General features: G+C 40.5%; 2 protein-coding genes across 6 annotated transcripts; both read left to right on the forward strand.

The window, feature by feature from the left end:
* The first annotated feature begins 12,578 nt into the window (after window positions 1-12,578).
* Window positions 12,579-18,683, forward strand: ube2d4 (ubiquitin conjugating enzyme E2 D4). Its single transcript, XM_029439572.1, has 7 exons — window positions 12,579-12,882; window positions 14,280-14,343; window positions 14,477-14,508; window positions 14,599-14,676; window positions 14,809-14,914; window positions 15,715-15,808; window positions 15,950-18,683. Exons 1-7 carry the CDS (start codon window positions 12,859-12,861, stop codon window positions 15,993-15,995), a joined length of 444 nt encoding a protein of 147 aa, XP_029295432.1. The 5' UTR covers window positions 12,579-12,858; the 3' UTR covers window positions 15,996-18,683.
* A 288-nt stretch (window positions 18,684-18,971) lies between these two features.
* Window positions 18,972-26,963, forward strand: dbnlb (drebrin-like b). 5 transcript variants are annotated; one of them, XM_029440444.1, is made up of 15 exons: window positions 18,977-19,362; window positions 21,029-21,084; window positions 21,315-21,427; window positions 21,516-21,590; window positions 21,844-21,993; window positions 22,364-22,441; window positions 22,814-22,965; window positions 23,061-23,115; window positions 23,328-23,396; window positions 23,672-23,795; window positions 24,075-24,191; window positions 24,554-24,634; window positions 24,832-24,890; window positions 24,977-25,070; window positions 25,725-26,963. In XM_029440444.1, the coding sequence occupies exons 1-15, from the start codon at window positions 19,280-19,282 to the stop codon at window positions 25,859-25,861; spliced, it is 1,443 nt and encodes a 480-aa protein (XP_029296304.1). In that variant the 5' UTR covers window positions 18,977-19,279; the 3' UTR covers window positions 25,862-26,963. The 5 variants fall into 5 exon arrangements, with proteins under 5 accessions (XP_029296306.1, XP_029296309.1, XP_029296307.1 ...); XM_029440446.1 differs by lacking the exon at window positions 23,328-23,396 and having other exon boundaries at window positions 18,972-19,362; XM_029440447.1 differs by lacking the exon at window positions 24,554-24,634 and having other exon boundaries at window positions 18,974-19,362.
* The last annotated feature ends 405 nt before the right edge of the window (window positions 26,964-27,368 follow it).

The raw sequence follows: 27,368 nt of genomic DNA on the forward strand, positions 1-27,368 counted from the left end.
TTATGTTTGCTCACACAGCATATAAAGTTGCAAAGTTGGGTGCAACTCTTAAGTTAACTGCTACTATTGTGTCCCTGAAGCTCTTTTGGAAAATGTTCTTACCCAATCCTATCTTCACCTGTCTCAGTCCAAATCTTATGGACCTCAGACTTCTCTCTACTTCTGATGCAATTCGACAGGCTTCCCCCGTTTGAGAAAAGAAGTCATTGATGTAGTCGACGGCGTGTCAGCAAGCTGAGGGTTGACTGACAATTCAGCAGTGTCTCCACGGGCCTCATTAGATCCACACTCCTACTGGGTGATGGTGTGTGTGTGCACGTCAATGTGTGTATTTGTATTCTGTTAAAAGAAACATACTGTAGTTGCATACTGCATCTTCTGTGAATAGCATGCGGGGTAGTTATGGATGGTGGGTTTATCGTACACACAGATAGACATGTTTACACTTGCATGCACACACAGGTTAATATTTGCCCTCAGGGTTACACATCATTGTTTTACTGGGCTACAGCCTGCAGAGAATGAGAGAGAATGCATTCTCCAAATGATGCTCAGACAAGATGTTCATCCACATTCGTGGTGCAACTCTTCAGCGCTGAGGTGCAACATCTCTGCACAGAACAGAGAAAAGACACCAGGTTTTTTTTCTTCTGAAACGTATCACATGTCAGAGATGTAATGGACTGTGCATGTCCCAGCAGGTGTAATTACATTTATTCAGTGCTCCTGCAGCATAGCCTTATGAATGATTAATAAAGAAATAAAATATTAAAACAAGTCAACACAGAAAAATAATAATGACATGCATAAGCAGTTGCAGAACAGGAATATCTCTTAAAAACTGACACTTCTCACACACGCACAAGTTTCAGCAGTGTGCTATTAAGCACCGTTGGCATGCAGTAAGTAGACTGTTGTTCGCAGTAAGCTGTAACAGCACAGTGAGATATAACACTTCTGTGATAAATGTAAAAAAAAAAAGAAAAATCCAGTGTATCTGAAATGTTTTATTCCAGAGTGAGAAAGCCACCATTTGAAAAACAAAAGGATGCCCATTGTTACAAAATGGTTGCAGGCGTCAAAATAAAGCACGTGAATGAAATGCTTTTAGCTTTCCGTGGAAAACATAATTATTGCACACATATGTATTTATTGAATGATAAATTCCTTGCGTCGCTTATGTGTTTTGTGTCGGTACGAAGCCGCTCACTCATGCACGCTGTTTTATTCATCAAAGCAGCCGCACATTTGCTTTATGGAAAGTCTGACAATCGAGTATTTGACGAAAATTAATTTCTTCATACCTGCAACAGAGGATTTTATCTCTTCTTTCATCTCCTTTAAATTTACCTACGTACCCCCCCTTCTCTCTACAACTGCCTTGTTGGAGTAGGATTGGTTTTAACTGGGAGTTGATGAGGGGTCAGGAGAGATGCGAACATCCACAATCTTAGCCTGGGGGCAGATCGACTGGTGGCCAGAAATTTATTCAGGGGGTGCTGTCCCTGCATCTGCCTTACTTTGAAGTTGCTCTCTCAACTCTGGCTTGTCGTACGTGACAGTGTGTTCATCCACCCCCCCCCCCCCCCCCCCCCCACACTAAATAGAGTGCGAAAAAGCAGAGATGGAGGAGTCGTGTGTGTTGATACCCATGTATGTGTTTCCACATGTGGGTGTGTGCGTTCCTATCAAAGCGTGCTCGGCTGTGTGTTAGTGCGGTGTTACGTGTGTGTTGTGTGTGTGTGTGTGTGTGTGTTGGAGAGACAGTGAGGGTGGAAGAGGCAGGAGAGAGAGAGAGTTGCTGTGTGCCAATCCATACTCGCTTTGGAGAATTCAAGGTCATTCTTTCATGTTTTGCCAACCATCGGTCAATCAGTTTCCAATCAAAGTGGTGCTTAATTCAGCAGTAATTCCCATCTCCTCATCACGTGTTCGCCTCACTGTTCCAGAGGCGTTAAAGCATTTCCCTTGTCTTCTCTCTGATCTGCTGCAGTGTGTCCAACATGTCTTGCCAGGGCCAAACCCACCCTGTCAAGCGTTCTAATAATACTAGTTAAAGTGTGCAGAGGACATGTCAGATCACACAATGTGCTACTGCTGCTTCCATCTATCTCACTTCAGGAGATTTAGGTCTCACTTGATTGTCTTTGAAGCGTACCCAAGTCATGTTCTTTCATTAATCCGAAGAGCCCTCCACAATGTCTTCATTTGTTTCTTCGTACAGCTTGAATTTCGGGAGCTGGAAAGCAAAAATGGTCAAAACTAATCTGGGACAATTATAATAGATGTGGCCTCATATCTTTGTATTTATGATGCTGCTACTCATATAACAAACCTTCAAACCATTCAATCCCTGCCACTTGTGTTGAATTATACATGATCTCTATATATTTTATAAACATCCCCGAAAATCCCCTCATTACATAAACATAAAGTGTGGACCAACTTTCTTTCAGACGGATCAACCGATTTAAAAGAGTGAAAAGTAAACGTTTGTCTTTTGAACCAGAGGGATCCTCTGCAGATGGATCCACACAACTCTTTTGCATCACCACCGTGCCGTATTAGCTCACCTCCTCAGTCATCACACTAAGTCTGGATGGGAGTGCCTCATGCAATCATGGATCTGACAAAAATAACCTCATATCCGTTTTAATCCACAGAAAGGTCTCCTTTCCAGGCTGGTATGGGCGTATATGGCATTTAAGACTGTGTGAGGATATGATTAGATGACAGTTTTTACTGCCTAAAAGGGTGTAACTGAAACACTAAACTGTGCAGAGATGAGCAAATAAAAGACTTTGTCGCAAACTTTTATTCATTGCCTTTCTCCTCCTCTCTAGTGTTCTGTTAGTAGTATCTTTTTCCGGAAGGCTCCTAAAAGTGTCCTGTTGCCGACAAACCGCTCTGAAGACGGCTAACGTAATGGGTGTCGACCATTTTTATTTCTACATGCTCAAATCAGAATGGTGAGAACATTGAAATCAGTGACAGACTGAATCAACACACATCTGTCCGGCGCTTGAACTGATTAGACTCCAGTAAAGAAAATGAATGAGTGAATGAATGAATATTTCCATAGCATAAGCTAATCAATGCCGCTCGTGCACATTGTGCAACATCACGAGACTTAAAGGACATCAAACATGTCCGAGTCCTTCAGGACGGATTTACATGGTTGTTAAGAAGTGCTCGCTCACGCCTCTTGACTGAAATACATGTTCATGTTTTTCTGTATTTCAGAGGATGCTTTTAAGGAGCATTATTTCTGAGAACTTCAAAGCCTGCCAAAAGCACTCTCCTTTTGGAGTGTGCAGCAGCTTGAAAATGTACTTATATTTTCCAAATGGACAGGAAGAAGCCTTCGATGGTATTGAGGTGATGCTAATGCATTGTGGCGCTAGTTTTTGGGTATAACTCAGTTTACTGCACAAAAATACAGGCCGTATTAAAGTACTATTAGTCTTTTACAAGCTTTATTTTATACTAACTTTAATTTCCCATCATTTTAAATACAAGTGGACAAACATAGTTTTTTTTTAGCTGTGTCTATATGGAAACCTGTCTTTTATGGTCAAAGGGAAAAAACAAGCACATCCAACAATGCCAACAGGTCCACATGGACACTATTTACTACCCACAGCTCTGTGGCCAGTCAGACTCTATCCAGATGCTGCATCCAGGCATTCAGCTATCGCCTTCTTTTATTGATCCATTGCAAGGTCATCGCAAGGTCACAGTCTTCAACTGTCTGTGTTTTCTCAGCTGAGGACGCATTGCAGCGCTCCTCGGAGGATTGGAGATTCTTTCCTGTGATGTAAAACCCTGCCCAAAGTGAGAGGTTGTTGACTTTATTTAATATGTCCGCCAGATTTCTTTTTTTATGAGCATTTTGCAAATTAAATGGTTTGCATTATGCGTGAACCATACGTTCCGCAGAGGCATGCACGGCTGCAGACAGCTGGAAGTAACTTGAGCCCCTCGGTCACTTATCAGCCCTGGCATCCCTGCCATTTCCCATAGCCATCTTCAGGCCAGAAGAATCCAGCCATTGTTTTCATCTCTGTGGGCCCTGTGTTAACTCAGCAGTGCCTCGCTGATTGTTGCAGAGATATTAAAGAAAATGGTAGATTTGTCTTTGTCCATATAACCCTGCCTTGTGACATCCCAGCTCTATGTGTGTGTGTGGGTATGTGTGTTGAGGGGGTTCTACTTGATGCAGTAGTAGAGAGCAGCTGCACCTGCCCCGTATGTCAACAACAGGGTCTGGAGCAGACACTCAAGAAGAGAGGTGGCTTTCACACCACTGGCCTCACTGGAGCTGCTTACTTTCCAAAGACAACAATGACCACGCTGCTCTGGTGCGCTACGGAGCTTTTAGGCTCTATAGGCTTGGCGCCTGGTCTGTGTGGCCTCGAGATTATCTCCCGACTGAGCCCTCTACATACAAGCTTATTGGACTTCCTCATGTCCCCTTGTTTTCGTGGCTCTAAAGTTTCCAGGATGCTTTTTGACTGTCTGTTTTACACATAGAGACAGGATCCCCCATGGGGGTTGTTAGGAGGTTACAGGGGGGTAGTAAAGAGGTCATGGAGAAACTGTCAGTCTATTTCCTTTCGCTGGCCTTGGGAAACTGCACCACAAGTCTTCGGCATATTTTTAGCGTCCTTGCTGGATTTTTGTCTGTGTGTATCCACAGGAGAAGATAAAGTTATTCCAGTCCATGATGACTTTTGTTTTTCACATGGATTACTTATTATTAGGGTTCCTTTTCTTCTCACCCTCTCTAGCTATAAAGTAACCTTGTCTTGCACACAGTCACGATAATGCACAGGGTCTGGAAACCTTCAACTTTATGTGTTGGTGCGTAAATCTTTCTTCCATAGAATTTCTGCACAATCCTCTGCTGGAGGTTGCCTCACAGTGTACAGCTGGTTGTGTGTGCACATTCACAGGAGGCGGGGTTGCTGTGGAGTAAAAGAAAGCTTGTATGTATTGTATTTCTCGTGCCTACCAAAGTCTATACACATTAACATGAACTTTCAGACACAGGGAGTAATGATGTGACTGCCATGTCCAACAAAACAGCTGTACATCTGCGTTGATTTGGGTTAAAATATCAGATTACATTTCTAAGGGCTGTGTTAATTTGGGATACAATTGTGCTCAAATGTGAGGTAATAAATGCTTTCTTTGGAAAGATCTCTTTTTTTTGGGGATGCTGCGTTGAATTCAGAGGGTAGACTAGGTGCCATGTTTTTGCTGTTGGTAAATTGATGTGCTGGTAGTGTACTCTTTGCAGGGAACTGAGTCATGTTGATCAGACACATCCGGACTCTAAGAACTGAAAATGGACATGATTGTAGAGGGCTGTAGAAAAAAACAAAAAAACTGGCATGAGATGGGTAGGATTATTACGCAAAGCACAGCATTATTTACAAAGAATCAACTGAACTGGGCCTTAACCCAGGTAATATTACTCACACACACACGTCTTACCGGCTGCACCACATTTCTTCCTGTGTTATCTCTACTTGCATCAACGCCTGTCGTTTTCTTCTCTGCAGCTCATTCCTTCTCGTGTGAATAACTGGCTGCTCATGTGTGGTTATTAAAATAGCTGCTGTATGTCTGTTAAATAACTGTAGCATTTTCATTTTTTATAACCACTGTACATGTTGTAGAGTTTACATAATCTCTAAATAACCGAGGTTATTATCATTCTATTTGTGTTGTTACTTGTGCGCTTCAACATCATACAGTAAGTACAGTGTGTCTTCTCTAATAGACTGTGGTGAGAACAGAGAATTTAGCGCTGAGAAAAAGGAGCTACTGTAAAAACAATCCTCCGAGTGAAGACAACCACCTTGCAGATATTACATGTGAACAGAAAGCATTAAGATTATTTTAACCAGACTGACGCTCTTGCTTTCTAATTCCACGATACAATTATCGCACAGTGAATGGGAAGGTACGTGCCAACGAAAATAAGTCATTTCTATTTCGCTTTTGGCCCACCTCTCGGTAATGCTCCACTCTGCAGCTGCACTGCACTGTGGAAAACAAACAGTGCAGTGCAGCTGGGTTCCTCAAGACAGCGAAAGGGGAATTTTAATCCCAGTTTTTTTTTCCTTTGGCACCAGTCAGATTTATTTGGTCATAAAGAAAGGAAAAGAACCCCACCATCTGAGAAGGATTGGGAAGTGAGAGCGCGAATTATGCCAGAACCCCAGTTGCAGACTTAGAAACACAACAGGCCAGGAAATGAATCCCCAATAGGTCAAAGTGCTCGAAGCACAGAGGAGTCCAATTAAGTCAGACAGTGACACATTTCCGAGATATACCTGGACAGCTCAGATCAGCCAGTCGTACTAAATACGCTGCAGTGCAGATTTGTACAGTGATATCACTCACAGTTTAATCACCATGAGGCACATAAGCACTATAGCTGAAGGCTAACCTACACGTGTCTCTCATCCATTCCCTGCAGCGCGGACTGCATACAAACTATCCGGAGAGCCGCAAACCATTTCCAGCTGTCACGACCCCACTACAGTACGACTCCTAACCTGATATGACAGGGCAGGACGAGGTGAGGGTCAGGCCTCGAGGAAGATTCATAACATGTAACTCAAGCTTTGAGCATCATATTCATAATTGCCTGAAGAAGAAAAATGAAGATTGCCAAGTGCTGCACCTTTTGTCTCTCACGCTACCTTTATTGACTTCTCATCTTACATCAGGCACTTCAAGTTTTATAACAGACTACAATAACAAGGCTAAGAACAATGAAAAACCGTCATCATGCAGTGGAGGAATGTTTACTCAAATCTGTGCGTGAGTGCAATTTAGGGTATTTTTTACTTACCTTTAAATGTATTTATATGTATATGTATAATATTTAACTTTTTTTTTCTCGCAATTTAAGAAATTAAATTCCATAATAATAATAATAATAATATTGTCAAACGGCGAGAAAAAAAATGAAAGAAAAAGTATATAAAATGACGTAAATATTATAATATTATAGCAATAAAAAAATAACGGCACACAATCACATGTACACATATATTCACACACACACATTCTTGTCTATACCCGTACAAGGAGAATGACATATTCTGGAAATATCAGGCTTTTCAGTTGCTTAATGTTCCTCTATGTTCACCAGGTCATCACTAAGTGTGTCCGTCTGCTGTGTGGTGCTGAGTGGGTAATGAACAGCTAGTTTTAATAGCTTTTTTCTTTTGGAAAACAGCTGCCAGTTGTGGCCAAAAACAAATGCTATCGGAGCTGCGAGGGTGAACCAAAACAATAAAGTTGTGTGCGGTACTTTTCGTGTAATTCAAACCTATGAATGTGAGTCATTTGATTGCACCATACATGGAATGAAAATATAGTTTGGGGACAGATACAAACATTAAGGAACCTCTTGGTTGCTGTCCAGGTGCTGTTGATAGCAATTCACTTGTAATAAGCTGATAAAATGCAATGCAACAAGCATCTGGAATATTGTTTAAAGCTCCAGTTGGCTCGGCTCCATAAAAAAAGATAAATGTGTCCCCGTGAATGTCCAGAGGACAGCATGTCTACTCATCCTCCGGTGCACTGAGGCACAGGACAGGCTGCAGGCCCTCAAGCTTTTGGTTCAGGTGCAATTATAACAAAATTAGACTATTGCTCAAAAGCCTTAAAAGATTAACTTCATGGGGAAATATTGCTTTGGATGTTGTTTTCACACTAGAGCTCAAACCGATACACACCTCAGAGTGTGCGGTCAGTTTGCATTTAGAGGCGCAAGAAGTTTCCATCATGGCGACACTGTTTAACTATCATAAATGTCTGCCGTTATGAGGCAACATATTTAATCAGACTGCAATAACAGCATTTATGTGGCTGTTTATGCGCTAGTCTGTTTAAAAGGTCACTGTAATCAGAAGCATGTATCTGCTCCGTCGTCTCAGCCAGTGTTTAAAGCTCTGGCTGTGGTTAAAGTGTAACATTTGCGTGGTGAAAACGCTACAGTACAACCACTCCTTTCGAGGCTCATTCTCCCCTTTAATGATATGCCTTACTCTCTGTTAGTTGCTTAGATTTAATTTCCCATTTTTGTTTGGGAAAGCTTGTGGACTAAGTCCTCCATTGAAGATATGCAAAGAACGCACGCAAGTAACAAGTAACAAGTAACAGAGCTCCATACACATGAACAACGTACTAAAGGCAATCAGGATGTTTAATATGAAATAGTCGGAGCATCATTGTCCTGATTTCATTTCCTTGTTAATGAAGATTCTTGCTGTTCCAACTCGTATCTTCATGATTGTTTGCACTTATTGTAAGTCGCTTTGGACAAAAGCGTCAGCTAAATGAATGTAATATAAAGTAATGACTGGCATTTTGAATAAAAGACAGTTTGACAAAAGAGGAGAAAAAGAAGCATTTTTAATGTTTTGTTTTTAAGGGGTTTAAGGGTGGGGGGTTAGCTCTTTATCATGCCTCACTATCCAACCTCTTGCCTCCCCTTTTGGGCCTTTAGGAGCATCCTGTGACCCTCCGACCTCCTGGACAATAGAGGCCAGGACGTTTCCCAGTGAGCAGCGATGGAGCCAACAACAGGAACATGAGGGGTGCTCCTGGGAAACAAACTGTTTATTGTGCAGCAGGATGGACAGCCCCCCCATGTCCCAGTCACTTACGTTCACACACAATCACAGTCTCTAACCACACACCTCTGCACAGTAAAATCCTGTCCAACGACAGGTGGCTGCTTTGAAACCTCGGAGCATGTAGCAACAGTTATATTCAAATCTCATGAAGAGCGAGGTGTGTGTGTGCGTGTGTGTGTGTGTGTGTGTGGCTGTAACAAAAGTACTAAGATAACATGACAAGGATAGTTTCTCTTGACAGAGGTCACACAATATTACAACATGCTGTGACTAAAAACGCTTTCTTTTTTACTCCTTTTATTATGTTTTTTAATATACTCTCTTTGTCCCAGGACGTTGTTTTAACTGTTGCTTTCTCTTTCAGTGCTGCACCGGCTCAGGCTGCAGATAAGTTTATATTTAGTCTGACTTTCTATTTGATAACAGTACCAAGCCATTTGTTGGTGCTGCCACTGCCTGTCTGTTTCAGAGGAAATCCCTCCTTTGTCTCTCAAGGAAGCTCAACAAACTGGGAAAACCTGAATTTGTCATCAGAACTCAAACAGCTGGAAGACATTTGATTAGGGATAGTCATCGCTGAACGTATTAGTCAACACTCCCGACTAGTTATTACCTATAGGCTCTGGAGACCACTCATTGCAAGAGCAGCCCAGTAAAACAGTTTCCAGAGCTGTCAATCACCGTGCCAGAACTGTGGTGCAACACAGAGACACAGGGGACTCTGGGGATTGGTCTTTAAGTGCTTAACCCCAAAGGATTACTGGTTCTTTATGACTTTATGTGTGGTTTGTGTCTGTGCTCCACATGATGCACATCTGATAAGGGTGGATCAGAGGTGATGGGGGGGAACGCAGGGGACTGGATCTGATCTCATTCTTTCTGCTCTCTCTGGAGAGACATTAAATCCTGATAATCAGAGAAGAATTAAAGAAAAATAACCCTTAAATCACTTTGGAGATGATGGATCCATAACTCATGCTTGCTGTTGTAATTACAACAAAGTTTCATCTAATGATATTTTTTTCAATCCAAATTTGGAAAGTAAAGTATGTTTGGAGTCCTGGTTTTATCTGAGTTCACACAACTTTACTTTTTTATAATGGCTGAATTTTTACTCTCCCAATTCAGATGTTACATGAAAAACATATGATAAACCTCTGATACATTGATATAGCTAATATAAGATGCTTTTGAAAGGGACCATTCTTCAAAATGAGTATTTGTATGTTGAAAATGTGTCCAAAAACTGTTATTAAGAAAACAAGTCATCACTCAGCCTGTCACCTTTAACAAGTTTGGTCTGTGAAAACACTAAAATGAAGTATTATTTTTGTGCTAGGACCCCTGCTTGTAAATAAGACATCCCGTAACCAGCTATGCAATTAGGCTAATAAAACCTGCAGAGTACTCTACAGCCACAGTTAAAGCATATAATACCATTTAATAAGCACATCCTTGAAGCCGTAAATGTTTATATGATTGCATCATCTAAACCTTGTAAGCCAAAAAAAAACAAAAAAAAAACAGGCAGTTATGTACCAGCTTGTTTTAATGTCCAAAACGCAAGAAGACAAGGGAAAGCTAAGCTCTTATGGACTTTTCATTATTGATCCAAGTTGTAAAACTCACAAACAAAGATTCCCACAAAAGAAAGAGGAAGATTTGAGGAATAATTCTAAGGTTTTCTAGGTCATAGACTTAACAGTGACAAGCAAAATCAAATCACAGCAAAGGAAATGAGCCATGAAACACTGATTGCTCCATACATAATTACCCCTTTTTCCAGTTGCTTAGCTCAAGAATTATTTGATTGTTCAGAGTGCTGACTTCACTGCAAACATGAGCACTGCTTGCACATATTGCCTGAGTGTATAATCAAATCAAGATCATTGATACAAGGAGTGAACAAATATCTCTTAGTATGTAGGAACAATGGATCTTTGTTCCATAAGAGAGCCCTCAGAAAGCTAATACACTGACCGAAGGTAGAACACCTCTGGGGACTGAGGGCCCGGCTTGTGCTCGGCATTAATTGGCTGTGCTTTTATTGGATAATTCAGACATTAGCGAGATCCATTTAGGTTAATTTAGAAAATGACAGTGAGCATATGTGCTTTGTCATCGCGACCATGGGAAAAGTGCCATCTATATAAGCTCAGACGCAGCTTTAACATAATTGCCAAAATAAGTGGAATGCTGTCTGTTATACAAGGGACCTAATGATGATTCATGTGACCAAAAAGACAGATCACTGGAATCTGTTGAGTCCATGGTTTCAAATAACAGCACTAAAGGCTATATTCCTCATGAGACAGGTCAACTAAACTCCTACCCCCACCCATATCATCCCAGTCCTGACACACTCACACCTTGGCTCATACATCAATTTGGAACATGGGGCACCAGTCCTGTAACTAAAAACTCAACTTCTGCTTATAGGTGGGAAATTCCCCATACAGGTCAGTGATATGACAACATTTCTTTCTTATTGCTTTAAACGTTTACAAGGTAGCATCACCCCGAAACTGAAGGGCTCACGAGTGTGTCTGTCCGCTGTACAATCCTTGTAGGTTTAAAGTACACAGTAGCAAGCAAGCCAATGTGATTTGAGTTTTCAGAGGAAGCTGCAGAAGAGTGACTGTGGGAGGCTTTGTGAACTGAGGCTTCAAGCCAACAAAGTGTGGGCTTGACTGTGTCTGAAAAACCTCATGCTGATAAATGGCCTCTCCAAGTAGACAAACTCGGAACACAAGGCCCCTGCTGCACAAGACCCAAACTGCTACCTCTGCTGCTGGCTGAATCTTATTACAGGCAGGCCCTGAGGACAGACAGGTCATTGAGAGCACAGAGATGAGCAAACAATAAGATATTATCTGAAGGAATCTTCAGCTTTCCAAAGGAAAATGGTCCCTCTCAGTGTCACATTGACGATAGGATCCTCAACCTGACACTGAATCAGCCATTTAAGAAGAATGAACACTGCGCTCCATTCATACATACTCACTAAAATAATGAGAGCTCTTTTTTCACTCTTGTTTAAGACATATAAAGGGAAGCTCATGAGGCTTTGCAAGACAAGGCTATGCAGAAACCGGAGCATGCAGCTGACTCAGATGAATATGCCTTTACAATGATTGGGTATTGAATGAACAATTCTATAGTCTTTTTCTTTATTCCTATGTACTCGTAAATAATACATGTGTTTGGCTTCATTGTACTTTGCTGCTCCATTGTCATGCATTTTTGCCCTTGAGCAAATGTATTTACAAACAACAGTTGAAAGTAATTAATTTATCTGAGCATGCAGCATTTGATTTGATAAATGACAAAACTGTACATAATCCATTTAATTCTGGCCATGTATGTCCTGTGTGTGTTTTTGCTCTTTTCAAATAGTGACATCTTGTGGACACCTGGCCTCAGTTATTGTGTTGAAGTCATACTCTGTATAATTTGAGCCCATGCATTACCCTGTTGTTACAACACTGCATTCCTTTCTTTAGTATTAGAGCTTGATGATAAGGATGATGGTTGCATTGGTGATGTTCTGTTAAGTATACATGTACAAATAACTTTTGGTTTAAGGAAGCATGTAATAAAGTGGTAAACAGAAGGCACATATTTGGTAGCCACAACCAAAACATAGGTAGGAATATGCAAATATCAGCAAACTCTGGAATTTTGGTTCGTAGCATTAGTGATAAAAGGTCATTTTAATCAAAAAGTACATTTGTTTTGTAAAAATAATAATCAGTGTAATTATCTGCCCTATTAATTATAAGTGATATAACTTTGATTTTGGGAAGTGGGCCATGTCAAAGCTGTCAAAAATCAAATGTATTTTGAACTACAGCCGTTGGAGTTGTAATTGTCAACTCACGATGAGTAAGTAAAGACTCGCGATATTACATAAACCTGTTTGCCTCGCACAGAGAGGAGTTACGAGATCAGAGGAGAGACAGCAAAATATCTCGGTTGTTCTGTTGCAAGCGAACGAAAGATCAAGATTGAACACACAATTTGTCGCTTAGATTGAACTAGAAACCACAAGCCCCAAGCCTTCTATAAATCAGACGCGATTTCATAACTATACGTAAAGTGAGATTTGGAAGTACGCGGCCACAGAAGCCAAATTGTATGTGTGAAGTGCTAACTGTTAGCTGACCGGCTACATAGCTCAGCCATTGATTCAATGGCGTTGAAAAGAATTCAGAAGGTGAGTGTTTATTTTTTCATGTCCTAACATCACCTTATATCATTTTCTGATGGAGGGACCTTCTGGAATTATCATATCAGTGTGTAGCCTTTAATTTATTATCTGCGTAGCATTACTTGCTTGTTTTTGTGCTCCCTTTTTAAAAAATAATTCACAGACAAAGACGAGCTAACCACTGGTGGTTGGTGCATTGCTACGGTGACGGTAGCTGTCGATAACAACTCAAAACAGCGCCATTATTTGGACAGCTACATTGTGTTTTTGTTTTTCCCCAGTCACTCCGCACCTCATCGGTACTTCAGTCGCTAGCCTTGGCTAACAAGCTAAGCAAGTCATTTCGCAGCGCTAGGCTAGGCTAGCAGTAAGCTAACGTTGCTGTGCTTTGGTCTTTGGTTTGATTGATTGATTGACGTGAAACGTAACGTTACAGGTTTTAGTTTTAAATTATTAGCTTGACAGTGTCCTTATCCTTGTGCTTGGTCACTAAGAGTATGGCTGGTGATGTGTTTTGTAGCTGAATGACAGATGCTTGCTTGTTGCCAAAATTGAACCCTAGTGTCACTGTTTCCATATATGGAGTGGCAAATGGGCCACTGGAGCAGGCCGCGGTGTGTATTTATATAACAGAATAGATAGGCTTCCTTTCAAGAGATGTTAAATAACGGGCTTAATTTCTATTTAACCATCTGTTGTTTTGCTCGTTGTGGTTTTTCTTTTCATAAATAGTATGATGTGATGTTTGGCCATAGCGTTTACATTAATTGTTGGTATAATAAACTGAATTTAACATACTAGTTTATGCCTTTTTCCTTTTTATTATATCTGTAGAATTTTTTTTTTTTTATATATTGATATTTTTAAAGTTTGTGTCTATGGTCTAAATTGAACTGATGACTATACTATTTATGTAGTAATCTGTCTTTAAACCACCATTTACATGTCAACAGCCCCAGAGCATTACTGTACAGTAAACATGGCTGCCACTGAAAATACATACTGTTAGTACCAGTAATTACAACCCGTCTCAAAGTTGAACCCTAGAAAGTTAAATTGGTCGTCCCTAGACAATATATGGATTAAGCCTCAGTGAAGTTTTAAAGAGGCTGGTCTTTTTTGCAAAGCTATACTTATTTCCCAATCCCTTAGGATACATAGAAATTATTTTAAATTAAATGTAATTAGTCCAACATTTTTGACATATTGTACATTACCCTTATGTTAAGACTCAAGCATCAGCATGATTTCTTGTATACGCAATATAAATAAATGTAAAACAACCACTCTGTTTGCAAACCCAATTTAAGATGTATGTGCTTTTCCTGCAAAGAGCACAGTTATGTCAATACTGCATAGACCGGTACATTTTTATATTCATTATGTGACTGTTTTGCATTTAGGAACTGTCTGACCTGCAGAGGGACCCGCCTGCACAATGCTCCGCTGGACCAGTTGGAGATGATTGTGAGTAGTTAGGAAATTGCTGCATCAGTGTATTCCTAAATGTAATAATATATTATTGCTAGAGTATGTCACTGTGCGCCAGGGGTTTGCCTCCAAATGTATAATCTAAATGCATTATTCATCTTTTCCCTAGTGTTTCATTGGCAGGCAACAATAATGGGTCCCGTAAGTGAAACTATATCTTAACACAATATCAAATATGATTGAAATATTGCTGTCTCCTCATTTACCTTGTTTCTATTTTTATTTCAATAGAGTGACAGTCCTTATCAAAGCGGAGTGTTTTTCCTCACCATTCACTTCCCGACAGATTACCCCTTCAAACCACCCAAAGTGAGTCTGCGTTGTGCGTCACATCATGAGGCACATCTTTCAACTCTCTTCTCATTTATCTATATCACTGTGGCAAAGGTAATAATGAGCTTCACTGGGAAATTAAAACATTATTTTCTCATTGTCTCCCAGGTTGCATTCACAACAAAAATTTACCACCCTAATATCAACAGCAATGGAAGTATTTGCCTGGATATACTGAGATCACAATGGTCACCTGCACTTACAGTTTCAAAAGGTAAGTGATGACGTAATCGTAATACTAGTGTGTTGACATTTTTTTGTTTATTAAAAACATTGATGAATGTTGACTCTGTATACACAGTAGTTTGGCCCTTACTCAAAATATGATGCAAATCATATTAATGTTATTAACTACACCTGGGTTTGACAATTTTACAATTTCCATTTGAAGAAGGCACTATAGAGGAAGTGGTAGTTGCCACAATCACGCTACATTTGAAGAAAATAAGTCCTTACAAACAAATGCACACGCATTAGAAGCATATACAGATTCAGAAAGAATAGCTGCAAAAGTCGACTCCTTATGATGAAACTTGAATTATAAAGTTGTCATTTTGTCGATGCATGTTACATTTCCGGGTACAATCATACCTTAGATTCCCCTTTGGACCATCAAGTGTCACACCCTTGATCACCTTATCAGAAAATGTAATGTCTTACCACGTTGCAACATATGGAGAGCACTGAGCACATTGTACCGATCATTCTTGATTCTGATTGCTGCTCTTCCAATTCCAATCAGGTTTGTATCATGTGAAAGGGTGATTTCAAACTTTTTCCACGCCCATGTCAGTCTTCAACCGTGAGACTCTAGTCACAAGTCAGGTGTTGTGAAATCAAGTGTCATGTTTTAAATGTCAACAAATAAGTGACGTCAGAGCAAAAGGAATCCTGTATCAAATGAAGTTGTGGTCATCTTCCTACTCCTCAAGGCCAAAGCCAATAAATCCCCTTTCATTGTCACAGAGTTTCTCTTAATGTAATCTAATTACTTTCTGATTCATTCTTCCACAGTATTATTGTCTATCTGCTCTCTTCTTTGTGATCCAAACCCGGACGACCCGCTGGTACCAGAGATCGCCCATACATACAAGGCTGACAGGGAAAAGTGAGTGTAAAACATGAATGAGATTTACCACGTAGCTCAGCTTCACTCACTGTCATACTGACTCGTTATTTTTTAGAGATAAAAGTCTTTAGATTGCTAGTTCACCTGAAACCTTTTCCAATCTTTGTATGTGTCTTGCAGGTACAACAAATCAGCAAGAGAATGGACACATAAGTATGCAATGTGAGAATGCGAGGGAGATCAAAATACAAATGAGAACAAAAAGAAACACGTTTGATTTGTAACTTGAGGCAAATGAGCAACAGAGGGAGAAAAAAAAACTAGACAACATCTTTTGGAGGAGGAAGCGATACAATGAGGTACAGTGCCACCTGGCTTTCCATGTGCTGAGCTGCTACCATGTGCTGTCTTCATGACTTGTATGGATCTGCTGAGCAGGACCTGACAGGCTCCTTAAAGCACTCCCATATGGAATACCGGAAACTCTTCACAGTCCATACCACCACACTCAGACTTTAAACTGTTACTCCTGCTTTTGTGATTATCACTATCATTGTTGCTATTCATACGCATCATTTTCACTGTCGATGAGTCATATCGTTGTGCTACTCGGAAAGCAAACTCTTTGATTTATTTCGGAGATGTGCTCTCCCTTTTATTTCAGAGGTACTGTCTGTGTCCCACTGGATGTCTTGTTATTACTGTATTCTATGTATTTAGTGGCCTTTCTGTGTTATTATTTTCGGTATATGTGCAATTGAGGCAGAATGTTCCCTGTTCAACACAAAATGGTGCAGTGCCATTACCAGCAGCTGATCTGTTGGCACATGCTGTCTCTACCCCGAAACAATGTGAACAATGTAAAGAAGGATTGATCTCTTAACACTCACTGCATTTTAAATTGCATCAGTACTTAGTGGGTTTGAGGACACTGGAGAGCTGCTGTTATGAGCTAGCTGACCCTTGCCTCACTGCTGTGGGGCTCCATAGGGCAAATTGTCAACTATCATTTTTCTCACACATGCTGTCATTGCCTTTCTATCCCGTATAAGTAACCATCCTTGGCTGGTGTCCATAGTGCACAAAAATACTACTGTTGTTTGACTTATTACTTGTTGTGTAGCTATGAGCATAGCTACTCTTTGGCATATAGCTGAGCTGTGTGCCACCTCCTCAGTACAGTGACTCAGGTATCTTACCAAATCATCAGCCTTTTACATGCAGTGACTCATTGTGAGAAAAATGACCAGGTCCCACAACATCAGGCCTCTAAAAAAATTAGTACTGATATAAATTCAATGGTTTTGTTCATATAAAAGAGAAAACGCTCACGCTTCCTAAAGAGGCAAAATGATCAAAGACGGATCAACACTCCTGAAGTTCTTTCTGCATATTTGTTGCCCTGTGTCGGTCTGAGTTGCACACATATGCTGTCCCAGAAGTACTGTCATTTAGTTATTTTCATCACCGTCTCCATTTATTTTTGAACAACACTTGGATGTGAACAGCTTTTAAACGATGCTGTTAAACACGTACATGCTACTGTTTTTCTAAAAGGAAATGTCCCTTGGCTACAGCTGGCGTCACTTATACTCAAAATGGTCATTTTAAACAGACTTGACATTTTCAGAACATGGTAATTTCAAGTCATGTACATCTTGTTACTTGAGGTGAATAAAAACAGTTGACATGATCATTTCATCTGCTTCAAATGTCAAGTGATGTGAAGTTTGTCAGCATTTCTTTATGTTCATATTCGGGTCTGCAAAGGTTTGTTTTGTTTTGGGATTAATAATCCACACTGACAGTAAAACAGTTTGTCTCTGTGATACATTTGTGACCTCTTGTATTGTATCTTTGAAAGCTTTAGTGATAGGCATTTTTTTTTTCTTCATGTCACCAGAATTTAACAACATTGTGATGTGTCATTGTGTAATATTGGTTTTATTATAATCCATTGTGACTGTTGGATAAAGTAGTAAGGAAATGCTATGATTTATTTTTTGTTGTCATGGCTCATAATGTGCTAATGCTGCCAATATAAAGGGAATTATTATAAAGGGGAATAAATTTAACTTTTGAGGCATTATCGAGTGGATTCATCCAGAAAGGAACACACTAAAGCATGAACATTTTAAGAGGCTTTGATCGTAGAATTAACACCATGGTTTAAACGCCAAAAATAGATTTCCATCATTGTTAGCTGCTGTTGAGAAAATTGTCAAAACAAATTGTCCTGAAATACAGTAAACACTAAAAACGTTTTGAAAATATATCCTCTAAATTGAGTGAAAGTTTCTTTGCTGTCAGACCACAATTGAAAATGACTTGTGTATAATAGTACCACTTTGTGTGCATTGTTTGTTCATCTGGCTGTTTATTTATTTGAAAGCAGAGTATCTTCCAACTGTACAATTGAATGCAGCCTCAATTCATCAAGCGAGTGGTGCAACATTGACTTCCTTTTATCCAGTGTGCTCAATAGAGTTTATATAGGCAGCTTGGCATGCTTTGCACTCTGGAGAACCTCCTCACAGCCATTTGCCAGATATCAGGGATTTCGTTACAATTCATCTGCCTAACACCTCTGACTAAAATTTTAGCCTTAACCCTCATTTTGTATATATAGAGAGAGAACATTGTCATAAACTGTAAATTTGCTATCAGGGCTGTATCTCCCAAAAGGGTGACTCATTTCATCAGTAGACATGGAAACCTGCTTTAACAGTACCAATATTTTTGTTTAAAATTTCAGCCTGGCTTTGTCTGAATGCAGGACGAGCCTTCATGCATCTTAAAATTTGGAATACGTGTGCTTGAAATGCCACCATGATCGTCCACTTGTCCTCACATAGCCTACACAAGATAACTATTGACCTTGTCATAACATATGAATAAAGCTCATCTTAGTTTACCGTTGTCTGCAGTCATTTTTTGTTTTGTGTCTCCATGATGTGTTAATAATAACAGTAGGCTATGGGCCATAACCAGCATTGATGGTTTTAAAGGATATCTCTAAATAAGCATAAATACTAAATAAGGTGGTCTAAATACTGTACATATACTGTAGCGAATTTTGTTTTTCACGACATATTAAGAGCAACTTTTAACTTTTCAATTTGCATTTAACACCATTTTACCTGTGAGCACAGGTCTAGGGTGCGTTTGATTCAGCAACACCTCATGCGAGGTTTGTGCGGTGCAGAAATCGCAATCTTTACACAGACCTATCTCTCCTGTTATCTAATATTCCGAAATTGAGGATTTTGTACAGCTTAATAATTATTACGAAATCGTATTGCACAAATTCCCAGCCAAGTTTAGAATAATGAAAAACGCAAACTATCTCCGCGCTTTCGGTGTATCACGCTGTCCAATATGCAGTCGCTGTGATGTAGCCACTAGCTAAACTAGCTTCCTGCACAGCTGAAAGTCAGCATCATCGCCACTCCTCCCAATAGGAAGGGCGCATTCCGGATAGCTAGCTGGCTAGCTGTACTCACCATAACGATGGCAGTTAACCTCAGCAAAAATGGCCCTGCATTAACATCTGCATTTCAAGAAGTTGTAGATGAAAAGTCCAATACTAACTGGTAAGGAGCTGCGTTTTTTAAAACAGTATTAGCCCTATGTAGGAGGCATTATGTTAGCTACCATGTTGGCTAGCATTGAGCCAGTCGTCAAGTAAGTTAAGGTAACCTAACGTTGGATACACTTAACCCGGGACTTTATGTTACTTTGTTAACCACAGCAGGTCTTCTACATACTACATTTAGCGATATCGTAAGCTAAAGTCAGCGTTGTTTTCTCACATGTATCGCCAGTCTTACGTGCTTTAACGTTAAAGAGGAGCTAACTAAATAGCTATGTACACTGTACAACCAACAAGCTAGGCACTTAATCTCTATTTTTGCATGTATTTAATTAAACTTCTTTTTATACGATTGTTTGTCATGACATTGAAGGATTATGTTGATGGCTACCTCACCTACTTCCTGGTAAGATATCAGAAGTTAAATATAGCCAATATGTGAAAGTCAAATCAAACTTCCTCTTTGCGTTAAACGGTGTGTGCGCGCGCGCGTGTGTGTGTGTGTCAACTGCAGTGTTTAATGATGACCTGCTTTAATTAATCCCAGGGAGTCCTGCTGGCCCCATATTTACTCTGAAGAGTGGTGTTCACAGGAGACACATTTACACTCAACACCACGACTTGCTGTTCCTGTAGTTTTTCTCAAATGATGCTGATGAAGGTGAAGATGTAGAATAAAGAGAAGATCAGTCAGTTTGAGCAAGTTCCACTTCTCTAAAAGTCTGCCCTAAATCCACTGTACTGAAGCAAATGCCTTTTAATAGTGTATTATAATGTGTTCTAATATTTAAGTTATTGCTAACATGTACTGGTCTGAAATTGACATTCATTAATACAAATTGATTTACTTATTTTGGCAATGTACAATAATCAATGTATTCAATTGATCTATGACGGTAATACAAGCTGATCTCATCCTGTTTCTGTATGAGTGCAGGCCAAATGATGATTTGTCTGTGTCATACTGATCTGAGTCAAAATCATAAGCGGATCTGTGGTTTTCTATTAAATGGAACCTAAAGGCCTTAGTCTTAGTCAGAAGCTGGAACCAGCCTGCTTTTGGTTTTCCCTTGTAAAATTACTAAAATTATTAATCAAATATCAAAATAATATATTACTGAGTACAATAATACAACAACAAAAGTCTTCAAAATGGCCATAAATTGATTTATAGATTTACTTAAATACCTCACCATCCAACTTACCTTATCCTGACACAAGCAACTCTGGTAAGTGTGTCAGCTTAACTTTAATTAATATGATTATATAGTGTTTTCTTAATATTCAGCAACATTTATAAAAAATAAATAAACCCTCATCGACTCATCTTTAACATGAAAAGGCTGTTTGGCTTCCCAGACATGAAGGAGACAGATTCTGTTCACTTGAATAAAATGACACATAAAAAGCTGTGAACTGTGCGTCCCTGCAAGAAAAGGCCCAGTATTAACTATCAGTTTGATTTAAAATGGGATAAAAAGTGCAGCGATGTTGTATTTACACTAACGCTACCCTACTTGTGTAAAATGTATCCTGTTGGAATAAGGCTTAAGGGTGATGGTTGCTTAACATCTGTTGTTTGTTATGAAATGGAACCGTTGGAACAAACAGTTTTTGTGATCTGTTCAGCTGGAATTTAAATATCCTTAATCCTTTGTTTCCCACAGGGCCCTGTTCACCTACGAGGGAAACAGTAATGATATCCGCCTGGCAGAAAAGGGGGGTGAGTAACTGAGTAGATATTGTTATCACGTTTTTATGATCTCAACACGATAATATCAAATGTGTGCAGGAATTTCATTGTCAGCATGCAGCCGCAGTAGTGGAGTATCAGCACAAAGGGAGTGCTTGCCTCTGCTTTCTCACCCCATCATTTGTAAGAGGGAAAAATGTCCACAGTTACACAACTAACCACAGTAACCATTCGACTTTTCCACAATGTTGATGTGTCAGATGGAGGACTGGAGGAGTTGGTGGAGGAATTGAACAATGGAAAAGTGATGTACGCTTTCTGCCGGGTCCAGGATCCAAATTCTGGCCTCCCTAAATATGTCCTCATCAACTGGGTTTGTGCGACACTGGACTATCGTACATTTGTTTTCCCTCTTTGAAGTGTCTGCCCTTGAACTTATAGAGTCATTATTTGTGTTTCAGACTGGAGAAGGAGTGAAGGACTCCAGGAAAGGGTTGTGTGCAAATCATGTCAGCTCCATGGCCAATTTTCTTAGGGTAACACTTATTTCTTAATCTAGTTTAAATATTCATTTGAATTTCTACTATAGTCTGTTTATGTTTACGGAGGTTATTTGTGTGCTACATTTGCATGCTATTGATGTTTTTGAGCTCGACCTATTATCCTGTCCGTGTCCTTCATATCATACCAGCACATGTAAACAAACTATTGTTAGCTGAATGCATAACCCAAGATAACAACAAGATAAGTGTTTCCCGGAGCATTGCAATGTATTTCATGCTGTTTCAGGGTGCCCATGTCACGATAAACGCCAGAGCAGATGAGGACGTGGAGCCCGAGGTGATCATGCAGAAAGTGGCCAAAGCCTCAGGAGCGAACTACAACTTCCACAAAGAATCTTCCAGCCGCTTCCAGGACAGCGGTCCTCAGGGTCCTGTGGTATGCAAGCGTTGCACTTCCTGCCTTGTGCCCTCCTGTTTGCTTATGTTTCACGCTAGAAAGATACGCAGAGGGCTAGATCTTAACGAGGCTGCGTAATCTATAAAAAGAAAAAGTGGTTTCATTTGAAATGTTTGTTTTTCTCTCTCTCTTTGTTACGACCTGCCACTCACACTAAGCCAGCATCTTCAGAACACTAGAGCATTTGCAAAAGGCTTACAAATATTTTAACTGAATATCTAATGTGACATCCGTTTATAGAGAGCGACATTTCCATCAAGTTAATTAATAATGACGATGAATAACAAGTAGTAACTAAGAAAAGAGAGGGTTTACACAAGGATATGAAATGGTCTTTTCCTTCTTGCAGGGCTCAGTGTATCAGAAGACCAATGCTATGTCCGAAATCAAGAAGACCAACAAAGACAACTTCTGGGCTCAGGCGGAGGTGAGCTGCGCCGTCACCTCATGAAGCATCTCTTAAAAATGACTCCCTAAGAAATGTGTTATTTTTGTGTAAGATGTTTTTGAATCACTCAAGGAGATACCGCAAGAGTTTGCAGTTTTGGAACATTTGACACTTATTTCCATTTCTCTTAAAAGCCTATATGAAAATACAAGGCAGGCAGTTTTTATCCATCACAAATGTAACCGTAGTCAGCGAAAGCATTGTTTTAACTTTGTCCTTTGTCTGCAGTTTTGGCTCCTCACCATACCTGTCACAGATGCACCCACACAGTGGAGCTCATTGCCTTGCAAGTTTTTTTTTAATTGGGCTAATATCTGCAAAATACCAACGCTGGTCCGTTTTGGCTTTTAGAAAGACGAGGAGAAACGGCGCAAAGAGGAGCGTGCCAAGGCGGTGGATGAGCGCCAGCACCTGGAGAAAGAGAGGAAAGACCGAGAGTCCAAGGAGGCAACGCAGAGGGACAAAAGGGACAAGGAGCGTGCGTCTCAAATCGATGAACAAAAGTAGGTCGCAGCTGAAGGAATTCCAGTTTGAAGTAGCACCTATTAAAGCGTTCAAGTGACTTTTATCTTCTTCTAAATGGTTATTTGTCGAATAGGAAGTACCAGCAGAAGCAGGATGCTGAGAGTAAAGACCAGGAGAAACAGAACTGGGTGAGTGTCAGGACAAGATCTCACTTTGGTTTCAACAGTATGGAATCGGATGCTGAATGTGGATTGGTGTGAAATGTACTTGCCCATCGAGCGTTACCCCACGTTTCTGCGACTATGTCGATGGTTACATAAGCTATGGTAGTGCACGCGCCTTGTTAAGTCAGGAAGGTAGCTAACGTCGGCAGTGTCAACATTGATATCAACGTTATCAGGAGGAGCAGGAGAACCAGGCGGCCCAGAAGAAAGCAGTGAAGAGAGGTGAATCTGTGGAAAAGGCCAACGTGAGTTCCCCCTCCTGAAAGTGCTCTCTACTCGCTGAACTACTTTCCCTTTTCTCGCCTTTCTCCGAACAAGTGTTTGTGTCTTTCTAATCAAATATGACCCATTTGAAGCTCCACGTGTCTTCCAGTCTTTACGGCATGATGTCTCCTTTCTCTGTGATCATTAATGGAAAGACATCTGTCTGCTCTTTAATCTTTCTCTGCATACCTTCCCACTGCATTATTAATAACCTGTAGCTGTCTAATGCTTATTGTTTGCTTTCTTTTTTTTCTAGGAGGCGGCTTCTCTCATCTCTCAGCGAGCTTTGAACCCCAGAGAGATGTTCAAGCAGAGAGAGAGGGGAATAACTCCCAGTGACTCAGACGTCCCCTCTGCTGCCCCTGTCAGCCCCCAGCCAGGTATCAGCCCTGTGACCTCTCCATATAAATCTGTTTGCTTTAAATGTCACAGCCTCTTCTGCATTACTGCAAAGCTCTCTTAGCCTCTCTCTCAGCTAGCAGCAGGTAGCTCCCGACGCTGTCGTTTTCAGAGCTCTAACTTTCCATCAGACTGCCTAGTAGTGTCATAGTCATGCTTAACGCTGTGTCTCCATCATGGTGTCTTCTCTTCTTCTGCTCAACCGGTCTGCACTTTGTTCTCTCTCTCTCTCTCGTTGTTTTGGGGGTTCCTCTCCTCAGGGCGTCTGCAAAGCCCTTTTCTGTCTAAGCCAGGGTATGAACCTGAGCGAGCCAGCTCCCCTCAGCGCCAAGCTTCTCCTGAGCCAGCAGGCTCCGCCTCTCCTGTCCGTGCCGCAGGTGTGAGCTCACACACACACACACACACACACACACACACACTAGTACATACACAAAGAATGCATACACGACATATTGGGTGACAGTCTCCTACCAAACTAAAAGCTCCGTGCTTCATTTCTCATCGTTGTTTCTGTGTGTGATCATCTTCATGTTCCTTATAATCACAAACGTCATCATGAGTCATGCTTCCATTCAATGTGCTTTGTGTTTCCTAAGAAACCTCCAGATTGTTTTGTTACTCAAGTGAAACGTGCCAACAATCCCTTAATGTCTGAGACGGTTTGCAGCCTGTGTGAACTTATGAATGTGTCCCCTTGTGTACATGCATGTCTGTGCTTGTGTTTTTTTGGGGTGATAAGAGCCTGATGTGGATGATGGACAGTCCAGGTGTGAGTATGATGAGCAGGAGGCGACCCCGCTGCCGCAGGAGCAGTGTGAAGGTGGGGGCCAAAATCACACAACACCAGCCTCAGTGTTAAGCATCAGCTTTCCACCCTCCCATCTGCATCTTTTGTTATAAGCACATATTATTATTCACTCCACCTGAACTGTACTGTCGGGATCAGCTGCTGCCACCTGCTGGCAGGTCGACAGCCGAGCTCAGACACATCGTACTGAAAGTAATCTCTCTTTTCAGAGGAGGCACCGGCTGCTGACTCCCAGGTCCAAGAGACGCTTTATGAAGAGCCCCCACAGGTGATTGTTTACTTACTTTTAGAAGGAAATGCTATGCCTGTTTATTCCCATCATATAAATAATTCCGAAACGTAACTTTATTCCAGCCCCAGGTGGAGGAAACTAACTCCTATGAGGTGACTGCCGAGGAGACACCAGACAAAGGCACCTGTGCCAGAGCCCTGTATGACTACCAGGCTGGTGAGTTGTTTTTATCACCACACAGTAACAGTAAACAGACTTATTCCTAGTGAGTCAAGTAACTGTCACTAATATTAAAGAACAACTTAATACCTTGTTTTAGCTTGTGGGGAAAATGCATAAAAATAGGTCCGGACCGAATAGTTCAAAGCTTTATTCATAACGTTGACATTCAATGCTGCACAGCTTCTTCTTTTTCACATGTCTGTTCATTCTGTTTAAATCTGGTGTTTATGCACAGCTGCAAAGAAAAATGAGGCTACAGTTATATTATTAGTTTTATGCTATTTGTGGAATCAGATTCCAGTGGTGGCTGCGTAGGATTGTTTCTCATGTGATCCAAACTTTTCCAATAACTCCAGAGCGTTGTTAATTGCAAAAGTCTTTTTGCAATAGTCCTGTAGAGCTTTCACAGATAGTTTGGAAGTCAAGAGGACAGAAGAGCTCCATTGTTAATGGAAAAGGGTTAATAACTTCAGATACGTAAATGACCAAAGGAATACCAAAATCATTTGATCGTGTAACTCAAATTATATTTAGTATTATGTTACAACCTTGTTACTTGTTTGAAATGTTTGCAGATGCCTTATGTTTCTAAATGTATATAATCCAGTAACATGCTGACGCTGATGGCGCTCTGCTCGTCTCTTTCAGCTGATGACACAGAGATCTCGTTTGACCCCGACGATATCCTCACCGGGATCGAGATGATAGACGAGGGTTGGTGGCGGGGCTACAGCCCCGACGGCCATTTTGGAATGTTCCCAGCCAATTACGTGGAGATTATGTAACTCCTCCCCCCTCACCCCTCACCCCCCTATCCCCAGATTATCACACTGGCAGTCCCAAAGGACCTCTGCAGGAAAACATCCCACAGCAAAGTCAGTATTCGTACACAAGTGAGCTGATCAGACTGAAACCGCATCATGGACCAATGAACGGCTGGTAATCTTCAGCCAGAAGCTTTTGAAATGTTTCCTCCTTTTCAAGAAAGCAATTCCATTAAAGTGTTGATGTTGTGAGCAACTGATGGTATAGTTTAAAGATTTGTAAAGACCAATACTTCCCCCTCCACCCATACATTTCTTTTCCTATAAATGTGATGCAGTACAATATCAGCCTTTTATGTTGTGTCTTAAATTCAGTTGTGAGCGTTTAAAAGCACTTCTAGTTCGCATTCCTTACAAAGTGACTTCAGTTCCTCTTCAGGTATAATTTAGTTGTTACTTGTAGCAAATGCTCCTGCACATTTCAGGAAGAAAAAAAAAAAATCAAAGATGGCGGTACCAGCTGCAGTATAATCTTTTGCCTTGTTTTTGCCTTTCTTTACCAACAGACTGAACTTTTTTCATTTCTTTTCATGTGATTTTGATCCTGTGATTTTTGAAACTATGTTTTAGTACTGGTCTCACTGTGGTTGAAGTGAATATTTAAAAAGAAAAAATAATAATAATGTTTGCCGTGCACTGGGTGGATTCAGTTCCCTTTTTAACTGAGTGTATAACGGTCGTCTTCATTTCAAGTCTTTCATCTGAACCAGAGTGTTTCAACATATTTAACTTTTCAGGGACGAGCTGAAGAGAAGAAAACACAAGTCAGCATTATTTGTCTTTGTTTGTATCTCGCTGGTCTGAGGTTGAGTTTGAGTGCATAACAGATGTGCTGTTATGGTGCCATAATGACCGGGGAAGTGAATGCAGTGAAATTTTAATTGAAAATGGAGAAGTTGAGTGTTTTTATCCCGGAACAACATTCTTGCTCTTTTAAAGCTTTGAGGTCAGTCGATATAACAGAAAAGAAAAGGGCATCATGTATCCATTGCATCATTCATTTGTTTTTCCAGAGTATATTGTAATGCAAAGACATTCTTCATAATAAAATAAATAATCAAAAGCGTGTGGTCATATCTTCTCAGACGAGCCGAGCGTATCATCGACTGCAAACGTTTTTAGAAAAGCTTGAAATAGTAAAGAAAACCTTCAGGGATTTTCAGAGGTCTAACAGGAACTCAAGATGTATACACAGACTCTCTGTGTGCTCTACAATCAGTTTCCTGGAATGAGGCAACAGCTGGGGAATTCACCTCTAATGCATAAGTTTCATTTTCACACAAATCTGATTTTACTTCTCACTTTATTCAGTGTTCGGCTGAATGCCAAGAAGTGTCCTACCAATTTAAAATGTGTGACTAAAACCTGGCTTTCCAATATATGTTTTGAAACCTTTTTTGTAATTATTATCACCTTACTTGCTTTTCCCATATGTAATCACATATTTTATATCCGTACATGTTGTGCA

This window comes from Cottoperca gobio, chromosome 9 (genome assembly GCF_900634415.1).
Source record: "Cottoperca gobio chromosome 9, fCotGob3.1, whole genome shotgun sequence".
NCBI classification, from domain to species: domain Eukaryota; kingdom Metazoa; phylum Chordata; class Actinopteri; order Perciformes; family Bovichtidae; genus Cottoperca; species Cottoperca gobio.